General features: G+C 38.0%; 1 protein-coding gene across 1 annotated transcript in view; it reads left to right on the top strand.

Moving 5' to 3' along the window:
- The first annotated feature begins 217 nt into the window (after positions 1-217).
- Positions 218-17,079, top strand: part of LOC127654833 (protein MTSS 2-like) — a 103,927-nt gene continuing 87,065 nt past the window's right edge. Inside the window, exons 1-2 of the mRNA XM_052142301.1 lie at positions 218-365; positions 498-741. Of these exons, the coding sequence (XP_051998261.1) occupies positions 658-741 (84 nt within the window). The 5' untranslated portion in view covers positions 218-365; positions 498-657. The remainder of the gene's footprint in view (positions 366-497; positions 742-17,079) is intronic.

Below are 17,079 nucleotides of genomic sequence, written 5' to 3'. Positions count from 1 at the left end.
AATTTCTGTCTTTAATTTTCAGATTAAGACTGCATACAGGTCTGTCTGTGTGTTTGTGCGTGTCTGTGTGTATGTCGGCATGTCCTCTCCCCCCTCTCCCCTCCGACCTCCATGTGACAAGCAACTGTTCTGCCCAATACGATTCCCATGTATCGAGTTACTGCCCATCTCACGCTGCACCGCTGCTGCTGAATTCTCTCGCTCCATTCGGGTAGCGCACCGACCCCACCGCTCCATACGCAGCTCTCCGCTTCTTACACCCATTCAGCTCGATTTCGCCTCGTTGTCCGAAGATGACCGTGACTATTGCGGGCCATCCACGATCCTAACTTCCTCCAACCGCAGAGAGTAGATTCGGAGCAGAGGTGAGAGAGAGAGAGAGAGAGAGAGAGAGAGAGAGAGAGAGAGAGAGAGAGAGAGAGAGAGAGAGAGAGTGAGTGCGTGTGTAACCCATCTCTCTCTTCTCTTCCCATCATCTGCCTCAATCCTCTGGGCAGCAAACCGACTGCTGAAGAGACAACGATTTACATGATATCTGCCTAAATCTGTCTCTCATCCACCAACACTTTCCTGCTTTCGGTGTCTCAAGGCAGGTCTAGACGGGATATTGTGGAAGTAATTTCATACTAGGATTGTTTTTCGCTGTATTCGGTGAAGATGGATAATATCAACGTGGAGTCGGTGGAGAAAGAGTGCGGAGCGCTTGGCGGATTATTCCAGGCGATTGTCAATGATATGAAGGTGAGATGCTTTATACTTAAACAGACGTATATTTTGGGGTGAATGTGACCTGCATGCAAGGTCTCAATCACGTACGTTATCACCTCTGTACCTTTGAGCAAATAACCATCTTGCAATAGCCTATGTAGGTTAGGCGTAAATGACAGCTGGAGAATTATCGCTGTATGCCATTCATCCTTGCTTAGGGTTGCCAAATTGGCCCTGTTAAATTCCTGGACACCCGATCAAAGACAGAAGTACTTCTGGCCAAGTCATACAAGCAAGCAAGCAAAAATAAAATAAAAATTCTACTACTAATAAAACAATTACTGACCGTTTACTCCTTTGTTTGATATGGAAATGACTGCAAAACAGCATGCCATTCATTCAAACAGTAACATCCAATTGTGTTCCACATACATATGCATTACTAACTTATTATGTCCCTTATTATTAGGTAACCCCCCCATAATCAAAACAAGCAAGTACAATCCCCACATTATTTATACCATGATCAATGGATACATGTAAATGCTTCACACTGCAACCCCTCCCAATGCACCCCCCCCACACACAAATGTTGGTGCAGCTATCATTATGAGGACTCTCCATAAACATAATTATATTTATACTGTACAAACTATAGATTCTATCACCTAACCCTACCCCTAAACCTAACCCTCACAAAACACTTTCTGCATTTTTACATTTTCAATAAAACTATAATTTTTAAGCGATTTGAATTATTGAGACACTAGAAATGTCCTCATAAACCACATTTATAGCATAAAACCCTTGTATTTACCAGTTTGTAACCTAAAAAAAGTCCTCATAAACCACTTAAACCTGCCCACACACACACACACACACATACACACACACGGAAACACACTGATCCGCTGCTGATTAAGCAGTTGCGTCCACGCTACATTTTGTGTCATACACCGTAATTTGTGCATCTGTATAACGGATTTTAGATTTCTGTCATATAATTGGGTCTATGAGAGTAAAAGGGCTGCTTCGCTCATGTGAGAAACACCTTATTGATCTTCTGTCCAGTTTGATATTTGCCCATGCAGTCTAGGGATTTGTTCTCATTTATTGTCAATCCAAGTGCGGTTCTGTTAGTGGCAATAAAATGTAGATGAAACCAATCGTTGCCCAAGAAAACAGAGACCACATGACTTTCTCTCTTGAAAACATTCAGAAGCTTTCAAGCTGCTTGCTAATATTACAGTGTTTTGTCTGTAGTGCGAACTTGTAGTGTTCCCTCAGATGTTCCTTCAGTCTAACTATTGACATGATTACACATACATTCTCTTCTCATTCATAATTTAACTCTGATTTTCTCCAGCATGTTCATGGACACTGGTCCCATTTGCTTCCATGCTGGGGAAATGGAAATGGCAAAATATGGGTCAGCCACCATGCCAACATGCACGTCTGTTGAAGGATATTGAGTAGACTGTGACATTGTCACAAGGGGTCAATGATGTTTGCCTCCAAGTGTCTTAATTTTGGTGTCTACAACTCTATATTTCAGTCGTAAATGAGCTCTGACTGAAAGATAGGGATCCTGGTTTAACCTTTAAGATGTACAGTAGGTTGATTCAGATTCAGCACTGTTCCTTCCTTGCATCCGAAATCACATACTGTCAGAGTATGTACTCTATTTGATGGACACACTTCTGAGCCAGTAATACAGTATGGCCTTTAGGTATGCATGAGGGAGTAGTATGAATAGATAACAGATATGCTTCATCCGGGGATGTAGGTATTGATCCATGACCTGATTATATGACATAATAACAACAATGGTTTTGTTAAACTAGCAACTTTTACGCACAAAGAAAAATGTTCTTGTTTTATACACATACTGTATATGCCTTGTTAATGAGAGAGGTCAATGGAGAATGACCAGACTGGTTCGAGCTGACAGAAAGGCTACAGTAACTTAGATAACCACTCTGTACAATTGTAGTGAGCAGAATAGCATCTCAGAATACACAACATGTTGAACCTTGAGACTGATGGGCTACAACAGTAGAAGACCACGTCGGGTTCCACTTCTGTCAGCAGAGAACAACTTGAGACGGATGGGCTACAACAGTAGAAGACCACTTCGGGTTCCACTTCTGTCAGCAGAGAACAGAAAGCTGAGGCTGCAGTGGGCACATGCTCACCAAAAACTGGACAATTAAAGACTGGAAAAACATAGCCTTGTCTGATTAATCTCAATTTCTGCTGAGGCACACAGATGGTAGGGTCAAAATTTGGCACAACAGCATGAATCCATGAACTTAACCTGCCTTGTGTCAACAGTCCAGGCTGGTGATTGTGGTTTAATGGTGTAGGGAAAGTTTTCATGACACACTTTGGGCCCATTAATAGCAATCAATCATTGCTTGAATGCTATAGCTTATTTGAGTATTGTTGCTGACCATGTGCATATCTACATGGCCACAGTTTACTAGTACTGGGAATTGCCACAGATTTCCCGATTTGATATTTACAATGATATTTCCTAGCTGATTCTATATGTATTGCGTTATTGCGATTCTGTAAGTACTGCGATTTTATGTTTTGATATAAAAACTTCTTAAAAATATAACAAAAACTTTTAGTCCTTTTTAACAGAAAGAAATGTCTGTTGAAGAACAGTTGTATCTGACGATTGCTTACACTCTGTAATATATCATTTGCAGGTAAGGATGTCAAAAACGACCAATTTAAAAATACCAATTGACCAGTCAATGCATTGTCTGAGCTAGGTGACTAGTTAGTGCCATGGAACCCATGTAAAAGGCAGCATTATATCTATTTGTATTCAACAAATAAATCTGAGATCCTATGCAGCGTTCTCATAGACAACATAATTTTTTACAAACTGCTCCATGAAGACTGACAGAGAGAACTCACAATTTACGAGACATGATCGAGTTGTGCGCGTTGGCAACAAAGCGCAAATTAACTTCTGAACATAAAAGCAAATTAAACACGCTTTGCCAGCATGTCTTTTGCCTGTTCTTCAAAATATAATCAGGTGTTTCCTCAAGCACACGTCTTTTGTGTCTAGCAGCATTTCTTGTTGACAGTGGTGGGTAAATGTGCAAAATTACCCACCACTGTGCATGAATACCCTGGCTGTTAGATTAGAAAAAGAGAAAGCCTGTTAATGTGAAATTCTGCACAAATATAGCTTCCTATATTTATCTATTAATTATTGTAGATTTAAGATAAATATTCGATACACCCTGATCCATAACTGTTCTAGAAATTCAAAATCCTTGGGCTCTGGAGACAAGAAAAGACACTTACGTGCACAAGCTGACATGCCTACGTAGGTCTCGAGCCAGGGAGTCAATTTGGCCAGAGAAGTGTAAGACAGTTGTTGAATGAGAATTGTTGAAAGTGTTGGCATCGCTGATGAAGGTCATTGCTGACTTGGAGGATCTTGCTGCAATACGTCGATCAATCACTGCCAAGGAGACAAAATTCACTGAAATGGTTAAAAGAGTGGGGGATGTCAAGAAGCGGATCGATTATATGGAGTCATCGGCGGCAATTAGCTGCTAATCTGCTAGCGACTAAGGGGGATTTGGAGCATGTCTGGGAGAAGTTGGAGGATTTGGAGAATCATAACCGGCAGAATAATGTCCGAATTGTTGGAAATCCTGAGGACTGAATTTGGAAATTGAGCGAGCTCACAGGGTCCCGACTCGGCGATCCTCTGAGGGATCAATTCTGGCCAAATTTCTGAGATCATTTGATAAAAATCTTGTGTTACGTGAGGTGAGGAGTAAAGGAAGGCTTTCTTGGAACAACCACATTTTCTTGTTCCCAGACTTTGTGAATTCAACAAGAGAGAAACGTGATCGATTCAAGCAATGCAATAAATACTTACATCATTAGAAGGTTGCTTTTGTACTGATGTTCCCGGCTGTAAAGTATTTACATGTCCCCAGCAAGCACTGTTCTTCATAAATTCAATGGACTGAGTAAGTTATTTTGTGGTTCTCACGTTGCAGCCAAGTGAATCGACTCACTGAACATCACCTTGATTGTCCAAGGAAGCTGAATGCCTTTTTTCTATTTTATGTTTTTTTGTTTTTTATGTGGAAGTTTGGGGTTTGATTGGTGCAGTATTGTGTAATGTGTTCTTTATAATTGTATTTATAATTAATATGTCAAAATGTCAAATGCTAGTGTGAGTGTATTGTCTCTCTCCATGTGGAATGTGAATGGGCCTTGGCACCCCATAAAAATAAGTTATTTATCTTCTTAAAGGTGAGAAATATGATGCAGTGTTTCTGTTTCTATTCAGTGTATCATTACACTGATAAGTAAGCATCTACAATTCAAATGTTTCAAACAGATTAAAGATAAATTAAGAAGAGTCATTATTGTTTTAGCAGAAATTAAGGGGCAAAGTTTGATTTCAGCCAATATTTATGCACCTAACGCAGATGATCAGGGCATTTTTATAGATCTTGAAGAGATGTTGCAAGCCGCTGGCACCCCTCATGATATAATATTAATACTTTAATCTATTGATGGACTCAGTCCTTGTACATAATGAAGGAAAATTGTCACTTCACAGGATGTGTAAAAATCTTGGTCTTACAAATATTTGGAGACTTTTGAACCCATCCGGTATGGACTTTCATCAGACTATAAGATTTATTGTAGAATATATATTTTTTATACCTAAGTCCCTCATTTCATTTGTTTTGAATTGCTCAATTGGAAACATCTTATTCTCAGATAACACCCTTGTGAGTTTAGAGTTGTTGCCATATACAGAGAAAAATAAATCATATAGTTGGTGCTTTAATGTATCCGTTTTGCAAAATTCTGAATTCCAACAAATGTTAAAGGCTGAAATCAAAGTTTATATGGAAGCTGGTCCTCAGTATTTTCTGTGGGCATTTTCTTGATCTCTATAGCTCCAGGTCTTCTTCTACTGATGAAGATATTAGAAATAAGAACCATTAAAAGTCCCTAAACTGACGACTGAGCAAAAAAACTCTCTTGATTCTGAGATAACCTGGGAGGAGCTTGGCGGTGTAATTAAGGCCTTGCTTACAGGCAAGGCTTCAGGCCCAGATGAATTTGCCGCTGAATTGTTTAGATCTTATGCTACAGAACTGGCTCCACTTTTGTTAGAAATTTATATGGAATCATTAAAGAATGGAAAGCTTCCATCTACCATGACACAAGCCCAGATAGGTATGATTCTTAAAAAGTACCAAGAATCAAGCAAGTGTAAGTTACCGTCCAATTTTCCTGATCCAGCTAGATGTAAAAATATTGTCAAAAATATTAACCAATTAAGTAAAGTTATGACATCTCTTATACATATAGATCAGGTGGGGTTTATTTGGGGCCGCAGCTCTTCTGATGACATTAGGTGTTTCATCAATATTATGTGGTCATTAGAGAATGATCAGACTCCAGTTGCTGCTATCTCACATGACACCGAAAAGGCATTTGATATGGTTGCATGGGATTAGCTCTTTAATGTTTTGGAAATATACGGGTTCGGGAGTACTTTTATTGGATGGATTAAGTTACTTTAAAGACACCTGGTAGTGGTGGTACAAACAAATGGATTAATTTCAGATTATTTTACTCTGGATAGGGGCACCTAGCAGGGTTGCCCTCTTTCCCCATTATTGTTCTGTCTTGCCCTAGCAGCTGTAATAAGAAATGAAGATGATTTTCCAGGGGTGGTGGCAGAAGGTATGGCGCATAAGCTTTTGCTTACACAGATGATATCTTATTATTTGTCTCTGACCCCAATAGATCTCTGCCTTGCCTCCACATAATTATGAATTCCTGTTCTAAATTCTCAGGATACAGAGACAGTTGGTCTAAATCCGAAGCTTTGGCTCTGACAGCATACTGCTCAGTAACGGCTTTTCAGCCGTGTGCCTTCCTGTGACACAAACTGGGCATTAAGTATTTGGGCATTTTATTCCCAGCAAACTTGTGTGATTTAGTTTGAGTTCATTTTGACCCCTTAATAAAGTGGTTTTCGAGTGATGTGGGCAGGTGGGCTTCATTACATTTATCTATGATTGGGAAGGTTAATGTTATTAACATTAATATTATTCCAAAATGTAATTGTACCTGCTACAATGTCTCCCTGTAGATTTCCCCCTCTCGTATTTCAAGCAATTTCATTTGGAGTGGTAAGCATCCCAGATTACATTTCAGTAAATTACATAGGCCAATTGACAAAGGTGGCCTAGGCCTACACAAGATTTTGTTTTATTATTATGCATACGGTCTCAGACATTTGGCTCATTGGTCGCTTCCACCTGAGAGAACCCCTCCCTGGTTTTGTATTGAACAGGAAGTTTTTGCGCCTATTTTGACATTACAAAGCATCTCCATTAAACTAACCATAGAACTTAAGTTACACCCCGTTATCTCACATTTGAACATGGGACAAAAGTGTCCAGATTATTTAATTTTGAAATGTATTTAAATGTTGCATTTTGGCTGAACCCAAAATGATGTATTAATAAGTCCCCATTCTGCTGGTCAGAGTGGATTGTGATGGAGGTTAATACACTTAGTGACATATATGAGAGTGGAGGGTTGAGATCCTTTGAAAATATGGTTCAACATTTTAGGATTCCCAGATCTCAGTTCTTTATGTATTTACAGCTGCACCACCTGCTCTGTACTATATTTGGGAGTAGCATACACCTCCCTAAAGCAGTGTCATGAGGCATCAGTGTATTACTCCCTGTTAATTCATAGTCTGGGGATGGAGCTTCAACTTCTCAAATGGGGTTAAATTAGGGGTTTAATGTATATAATTGGTTCTGTATTTTATGTTGTTTTTGTTTTTCTTATGAATGGAATCAATAAAAATTGTTAATAAAAAAAGAAAAAAGAATTTTCATTATTTTAAGAGAAGATTTTGAAATAGTTTGGCTCAAGAATTGTGATTTGTAACAGAATAGATTTTTTCCCCAGCCCTACAATTTACCCATCTTCTAATGGCTACTTCCAGCAAGATAATGCACCATGTCACAAAGCAAAAGTCATCTCAATGTTCTTCAGTGGCCTTCCCAGTCACCGCATTTGAATCCATAGAACACCTTTGGGATGTGGTAGAACAGGAGAATCGCAGCATCAATGTGCAGCTGACAAATCTGCAGAAATTGCATGATGCAATCATGTCAACATAGACCAGAATCTCAAAGGAGTGTTTCCAACATCTTGTGGAATCTATGCTACAAAGAATTGAGGCTGTTTTGAGAGCAAAAGGAGGCCCTATCCAGTATTTGTATAGTGTTCCTAATAAAGTGCTCAGTGAGTGTAAATGATTTACATTTGAAAAGAGCCGTTTGACTCACTGGCATACTCTTTTTGGCATACTATATTGCAGGGAAGTATGAATATTTGGATGTAGTGCTGGTCTTGTTCAAACTCAGCCTGTGATTGGACCTCATTGCCGCAAGGATGCAATGCAGACATGCAGATTGGCCAATGTTGCTATATTGAAACAGGACAGAGAGAAAGTACCAGATCACTGTTGCCAGTGGTTAAGGTTCAGTGGTTTTATAAATACTCCTATTTACGGTACATAGAAACCTACATGCATTTCACTGCATGCCATATTCTTTATGTCTGCTACACATCCAAAACAAGCTGAGAACTGTGTTAATTTTTTGCTATTTTAAATATGAGTAAATCAATGGCCAATTTCACATTGGCCCTCTTAAAAGCTTAAAAAACTTAAGTACATTTTGAACACATTATACACAGAAGTGAGCAATGGATATGTAGCAACTGCTGCAAAACCATATGTTAAATAGAATAAATGTGTAGACCTAAGGACCAATAATTGACAAGAATTGTGGCAGCTGTAACTGTAAAATGTATTATTTATTCGATTAAATGTGAAGCCCTAGTTATTGTTCAAATTTATCTATGCTTTTGCATGTCTTTGTTTTTGGGTTGTGGCAGCCTGTGGGCATGCCAGCTCACTTGTCATATGTGTCAAATCACCAGTATGTCAGCTGGGTCTTCTTTGTTCCATCTCTGACATCCCACCAGTAGTGGAACAGAGAAGGGGCCTCAATTCCCCACCTGAATCAATGAAATATAGATTCAACTCACTGTTCCACTAGCTCTCTTTTTCATTACACTGTATACAAAGCAGATCTGCTGGATATTCTTTGGAAAGTAGTCTGTGGGAAAAAAAATTAACTGCACACAAACGATTACTTATTTTCTACCACATAGGAACAGAAAAAGATAAATATTGATCTTTATAATAATATTCTACAGGGTATGTGAATGTTGATTAGATTCTTGAAACCAATGTCATTTTGGTTTTAATGGAAACTGTATTTAGTGTAACTGTATGGAGTGTTTGTGAGTGTTCTTGTTTTGTACCCCCACTGGGGCTTGGTCTGAGGAGGGCATTGTTATAAAAGAGTTGTTATGATATGGATCTGGAATATGGGGGAGGGTGATTGGATTTGAAAGGGGAAAGGAGAAATGGGATGGGAGGGGGTTGTCATATTTAGGTCCACATTTTTACCCCCCTTCTTTAGGTGAAAGGGCCCTACCAGTGAGAGAGAGGGACATTAGAAGCAATGATGTCACAAGCACACCGTTGTCTGTTTGCCAGCTGGACCTGCTGTATATCACTGCTGTTTACATTTAGGTGCCTCACACTGAGATGTGCATACCAGCCTGTAGAGGAGAGATGCTTCATACACTTGCACAGTCTGTCTATATCTCATTCTGCCTTTGAGAAATAGTGTGTGGAAATAGTACTGATTTTTTACTTAAGGAAAAGTACTGCAAAGTAAATAATTCATTTGAGTAGAAGTAGAAATACTTAGAAATATTATGACTCAAGTAAGAGTATATAAGTAGTTAAAAAACAACTCTAGTAATTACGTTACAAGTTACTTTATGAAATGTATATTATATATAGTATATACGCTTCCATTTTTGTTCTTGAAAGAAATTGATGATTCCATTCACCAAGGATGCATTAAATTGATCAAAAATACTGCCAAAATTAATAATTGCTAATTATTATTATGGTTTGAAATAATAGTTTTAACCTGTTGATACGCAATCGCTCGCACTCGGGAGTGACGTCACTCCATTTACATTGAATATATAATTTACCGTCTATATATGTAATTAATGTTAACAAATTATACATCTTTTCAAAGGTCTAAGGTTTCAACATTGATATCCTCAACATTTCAATATTTTTTCTCTTTTGTAAGTCGCTTTGGATAAAAGCGTCTGCCAAATGAATAAATGTAAATGTAAATGTAAATATCCGATCTCTGTTTCACGATAGCAATGCACAGCAATTTAGTTATTTGTGCCAGGAGTACAAATTAAATGTTCTTATTTTTAGAACAATTGTAAATGGTTGCAGTGCCATGTGAAAATCACAATACAGTGTTTTTTTTCCCCCATTTGCTGTGGTATTGAGTTCTTACAAGTTGCTTTACACGTGCAAGTCAAATTTTAATAAAAAAAAATAGGCAAAAAGAAACACATTTCTCCTGAAATTATATTTTCTCATAAAGTCTATTGTTTAAGAGAGATAAAGGCTATTTCATGCATTACTGTTTTGAAAAAAAAAATAGCTCTAACTAGGATAAAGAGGGAAGTGGACAGCCCAGATGCACAACAAAGAGACAAGTAAATCACAGTCTCTAGTTTGAGAAACAGACAATTCACAGCTCCTAAACTTGCAACTTCCAAATGCCAAAGACCTGCATTGCTGCAAGAGGGTTCTTGGACAAACAGAACATTTATTGAAATAGAAATAGCCATTTGTAACATTCTAAATGTCTCTAAACTACATAATGTGCATTGTGACTGAAACACATCCTTGTTTCAGGTTTTTTTCTCATTCACGTACACTGGCGGCCAAAAGTTTGGAATAATGTACAGACTTTGCTCTTATGGAAAGAAATTGGAAATATGGAAATAAATTACTTTTATTCACCAAAGTGGCATTCAACTAATCACAATGTAGAGTCAGGACATTAATAACACAAAAAATTACTATTACAATAAAAAAAATGAAATTAAAATAAAAGTGTTTAGAACTTCTTAAACTACTTCAGAGATTTCTCATCAAAAAATCCATGTGCAGCAATGACAGATTTGCAGATCCTTGATGTTCCAGCTGTCAGTTTGTCCAGATACTCAGGTGACATTTCACTGCACGCTTCCTGTAGCACTTGCCATAGGTGCGGCTGTCTTGTCAGGCACTTCTCACGCACTTCACAATCTAGCTGATCCCACAAAAACTCAATGTGGCTAAGATTCATAACACTCTTTTCCAATTATCTGTTGTACAATGTGTGTGTTTCTTTGCCCAATCTAACCTTTTTTTGTTTGTTTTTCTGTTTAAAAAGTGTTTTTTCTTTGTAATTCTTCCCATAAGACCTGCACCCCTGAGTCTTCTCTTTACTGTTGTACATGAAACTGGTGTTGAGCAGGTAGAATTCAATGAAGCTGTCAGCTGAGGACATGTGTGGCATCTATTTCTCAAACTAGAGTCTCTGATGTATTTATCCTCTTGTTTAGTTGTACATCTGGTCATCCACATCTCTTTCTGTCCTTGTTAGAGCCAGTTGTCCTTTGTCTTTAAAGACTAGTGTACACCTTTTTATGAATTGTATAGCTTTCATTCCTCAAAACAATGATTGACTGATGAGTTTCTAGAGAAAGCTGTTTCTTTTTTGTGCCATTTTTGACTTAATATTGACCTAAGACATGCCAGTCTATTGCATACTTTGGCAAATCAAAAATAAACAAAGACAATGTTAACCTTCATTTAACAAACTAAATAGCTTTCAGCTGTGTCTGATACAATCGCAAGTGATTTTGTAGTACCAAATTAGCAATTTATCATGATTACTCAAGGATAAGGTGTTGTAGTGATAGCTGCTGGACATGTAGCCTGTCTAGATTTGATAGAAAATTTGTAAATTACATTTTTAAAATAGTGATGGTGCTGTTTTTAACATCAGTAATGTTCTGACTATATTTTGTGGTAAGTTCAATGCCACTTTGGTGAATTAATGTACCAATTTCCTTCCGAAACAGCAACATTAGTACATTATTCCAAACTTTTGGCCACCAGTGTATGTCCAAGTATTTTGGCTATTAAGTTAGCATACTGTACAAAACTAATATAATGCAATATCATAGAGGAGAATGTTTAAAGAGGAAATGTATCCTCTATGATATTGCAGCAATTATCCAGATATGGAATGTGATTATTAAGCAAACTGTTATCAACTCCTGCATGCCTGAATAAAACAAGGCAAAAATACACACAGTGTATAGTGAGAGATATGATTGATTCAAACACTAAACATGGTTGTTCTGTATATGAATTCCAGTTGTAATAATAAAGTCTTAATTAACATTATGGTTATTTAACTTCTTGATATATTATTATTAGGTAAATTGTTGCATTTGCTTATATTATGTTTAGTAATGTCTCATACCTTCTTTATATAACATCCATCCCTTGCACACTTTTGGCCTCTAGCAAGTGAGGCTTTTCAGACAGATAAACAGCAGCACCCCAGATAGCAATAAGTCGGTGGGCCGCTGGCGGTGCTCCGGTGGCAGTAGAAGCGACAGTAATGGCGATATCGCAAACACGTTTGACGGCGCACCGCCGGGGGCAGCCGCTTTTTAAAAGCAGCAGCCGCCTTCCTACCGCCTTCGTTCCGCGGCCGGCCCGCTGGCTATCCGCCGTTCTGCCGCCGTTATATCGAATGCGGACCGTCGGAGGCAAACGCTTTTTTCGAGCGATCTGCCGCCGCTTATTGTAATATATATATATATATATATATATATATATATATATTATAGCATGCAGTTTATCAAGAATAATGATTGATCAAACCAGACAAATTTCCATTTAGCGTTTAATTCCACATTTCAAAGTACAGTAACTGTCATTGAAACAAGATGTCAGATCACTGAAATATAAATAACAGAAAAATACAAACATTATATACACACACACACACACACACACACACACACACTAAAGAACATGCAGGTTTCCAATTCAATTTTGGTAAAAAACAATTTTTTTTTTTAAAAACACTATTGTAACACTTACAATAATTGTTAATAATATAAAGAGGTCAGCTCTGGGATAAAAAGAATTACCAGTAAACATAAGCAATGAGGATATTTGGTACCAAATAAAGTGCAGGATACCAAATAAATTGAGGTATAACATCATATTTACAAGTCATTTCTAACAATATGTTAAGTGGTAATAATTTAGAGTAAAGCTCTGGAGTAGAGCTTTACACAAGGATTTACAAGCTATATTTAACAATAGAATAACAGTTAAGCACTGTGACTGAATGAAAGTAGACTTTTTGGTACTAGTTAATGTACAATATCAAGTATCAGAGGTATGAAATAGGATTTACAAACTATAATAGAATCGTTAAGCACTGACGGAATGAAATAAGCCAATACTAAAGTCACGGTAAGTAGAATATTTGATACCAGATAATGTGCAAATATCAAGTATTAGATGTATAATCTAGGATTTACAAGCTATATTTAAAAATAGAATAGTTAAGCACTGTAACAATGAAATAAGCAGCAAATTGTATATGAAATAATTGAGATCTTTGGTATCAAGGAATGTGCAGGATAACAGGTATAATATACATTTTGACATTCAACTTACACATGACAACAACTGGGAATAAATATAATTAACAGCAGAAAATCTGGCTGTAGAGAACACAGCCAATCAGAATGTCTGGAGAGGTTGGGGACTGCGTGGCGTATTGGGCTAAGAATCACCGGTTTTCCCCGACCTCCAGAATGAGGCAGTGCAAATTAGCATATCTTCAGTGATTCCTCGTGCGCCTGTATAAAAGGACAAACCATCCCATATTCATCCAAGGAGCTGCCCTCAAAGCAGGGTTACGAGAGAGAGAAAAAAAAAAAAGCAATTTCCACAGTGAACAGAGTGGATTGGGTGAGTGTAGTCTGACACTTTTAGCAGGCTTTTTTAGGGGTCTTGATGTTACTGACTGCAGGATAAAGAAAGGGTTCCAGTTGTCAGTGATGCTGGGGTGTCAGTAGTCAGCCTAGGTTTAAGGGGTCGGCTGTGGGTCCCTCTCAGCTGTGCGGCGCCTTTTTCCACCTTCATGTTCAGATGCTCCTTTCAGGTAACGCGTAACGTTAACCTGGATCGCCTCATCAGTGGCATCCTGGGTTGCCGGGTTCTTCCGGATGGCTCCTGTAGAAAATAAAGATCTGTCATTCACATCTACTTAAATATGAAAAAAATATCCAACTTACTTTGAACAATGGTCTTCAGGAACATGTCTCTAAAACATGCTTTATCCCCTACACCAGTCCAGGTTGTATTGATGGAAAGGTGATTAGAGAAGATACTCTGAAGCATTCGCCACACGGTTGTCTTTAGGTCCCTCCCACATTTGATTGCCAAAAACCGAAGCTGAAAATACAAAAAAACATGTTACAAATTACATTTCTCTGAAGCTTCTCATAAATTTAAAATGTGACAGGCTGTGGATTCAGACTGTAGAATATGCAGTGTACAATCTTAATTGTACTTTTTAGATTACTCTATGGCGTTATAAACGAAATCGGCACACTTACAAATCGTTGCTGGAGCTCTTTATCCTGCCTCAAACTGTTTGTCAAGCAACGCCAAATCTTCCTGGGTGTCTAGGGGGGAGTAACAGATCCCCTGGCAGGGATAACTCTCCAACAGACACATTGGCACTGAAATGTTGCAGCATAGCATTTTGTTGTCCATGCTACGCACAACATCGCCAAACTCCAAGACGTCGCAGCATTAGGGTTTGATCTGCACCTACAGGGGTTCCCAGAATAAAAGAATAAAGTAGTCAGTCCTGGTCCTTCAACTACTAAACTATGACATTTATATCTAGTCTACTACATGTACAGGTGGCCCCAGTGGGAATTAAACCAACAACCACAGGTGTTGTTTGCAAGTTGTACCCGATTGCCCAGTGCGAGCAAATGTCTTCAACATTGTCCCAACTTGCTTCACCTGCTCTTGAAGTGAGCCACTGTCACCTGGGAAGTAACAATATATTGATTAGCAATACACTAAATATAATAGTAATATAATATAACCACAATTATCATACCAGTAACTTTCCCTGTAATTTCTATCCACAGTATGTTATGCATGGCATACAAGTTCATAATGAAGAACCATTATGATAACATCAATTTCATTTTTTTTCTTTGAAGCAGAATATTTGTTTGTAAAAGGGAGGAACAAGAAAATAATGAAATATTGGTATACAGATTTTGGTTGATATATCATACTGTACAGTGAAATTTGCTATTGTTATATCCCTACTCACCTGAAGGATCGGATAGATCAGGCAAATCTCCAGTCAGGCCTTTGTAGAGTGTGTGCTCCTGCATATCCACAGGTATTTTAATTCAAACATGCAACATATTGTAATAAATCTACAATATTCAGCCTTTACCTTACACCCTCGGTTGTTGCTCTACACTTTTATTATATTAAATACTTATTTATATAGCTTGCTCACTGTGTAATCATGATAGCCTAATACTTATAACACAAGATTGCATCTTAAACGAATGACTGAGTTGAAAACTTGAATAAAAACACATTTTACACAGAGGGGACCAGTTAGGGAAACTTACCTGCCTACAATAACTGTTTTCATTTGATTTGAGTTACATTAAACATGAATAACCTTAGCTGAGTCCCCAGGAACATCGGGCTATTAAAGTAACAAGCCTGTAACTGCGGCCTTATCAATTCTAGCTTCACCATACACTCAAACTGTGAGGTTTATCTGTTTTCCTCGTGGACCTGTAGCACAATGCCCTGACAGTGACTTCACCTGTGCCCTGATCTTTATTAGAAACTGAGAGGAGAGCAAGTTAATATAATTTATATTACAATTATCACAAAAATTAACAAACAGTCTGCTTTAAAACTAAGAAAAAACAAGCTTCTATACTAACCTTTCATAAAAAATGTACACGTGGCGAACTAGCTTAGCCGCTATCTGCCGGCACACCACATTAGATTAAAATACTTACCCTTGTAGTTGTGCAGATAACTTGATATGTAGAGTTTAAAGCCCTTGTCCCTCTTGCTTGTCGGAGCAGGGGACCAGGCATCAACAATGCGATGAACATCGCTGACGCGTATTTTCGGAAGATTCTGGAGACATCGAGTAAAAACAGACATTTTGGGCGACGCGCAAGTAAACCGGAAACAGATATGGCGACAGCTGAACTTCACAGTTCAGTCTTTGTAATGTGTTTTAGCAATACATTTAACATTTATAATGCGTTTAGATTTTTGTTTATTGCCTTTACAGGGACTTTAACACTTTCTTAAACATTTGTACAGGTCATAATTGCAAAACCTGTAAAAGGTAAAATAACAAAAAAAAATAGAGGTTGGAAAAAATGTAGACATAAACGAAATTTCTGCGCAACTGTGAAACCAGAGGATAATTTCGCTTTTTCATTGAGTTTATCCTTCACGTCAAAACAGGGATTTTCATGTTTATGACAGATATCACCATGGTTGCAAATTAATAAAAAAAATTAAAGTATACCTGAGATTTTGGCCATGTTGCAGATGTCTTTCACTGTTCACTGATAGTCAGGCATTCGTGAAAAGTCTAACTTCATCAATTTATTCTGCTAAATTGTTCATACCATGAATTAAATATCTATTTTAAAACCTAATCAGAATCATAAAGATATTTATTGCCAAGTAAGTTTTACAAAAGGAATTCTTTTTGGTTTATTGGTGCATGTCTCAAATGCGCAGCAATCAAAGAAATGTAAACAATTTTCAAGTGCATAAAATAATTCAATATATTTTACATATATTACTGTATAATCGCTTCAGAGTTTCAAAGTAATTTAAATGTCATTTCCTAAACCTTACCTTATCATGGAATCAAGAGTCAAGACTGTTATAAACCCTAATGGCTTTGGAGCAAAAAATAATAATAGCCAACATGGCTGGTCGATTTTGAGAGTAGAAATCCTTGCATTTCAAAGCGGCTTGCCGCCAGCCGCCCGCGGTTGATCAGCCCGAGGCAAACGCCAGAGAAAATGAAGCTGTCTGATCGCCGGCGGCATCTCGCAACAAATGGGAGTGACGAATTCGGCGGCAAACGTTTCATCCCCGCCAGTGGGAGGCATCTATAGCCGACAGCTTAGGGACGACGGCAAAAAGAAGCCGTGCGGATATTTTTTGCTATCTGGGACAGGACTGGGAAGTACAGTACA

The sequence above is a fragment of the Xyrauchen texanus genome, chromosome 2 (genome assembly GCF_025860055.1).
Source record: "Xyrauchen texanus isolate HMW12.3.18 chromosome 2, RBS_HiC_50CHRs, whole genome shotgun sequence".
Taxonomy (NCBI): domain Eukaryota; kingdom Metazoa; phylum Chordata; class Actinopteri; order Cypriniformes; family Catostomidae; genus Xyrauchen; species Xyrauchen texanus.
Note: the sequence above shows the minus strand (reverse complement) of the source record. Positions and strands in the feature narration are given on the sequence as shown.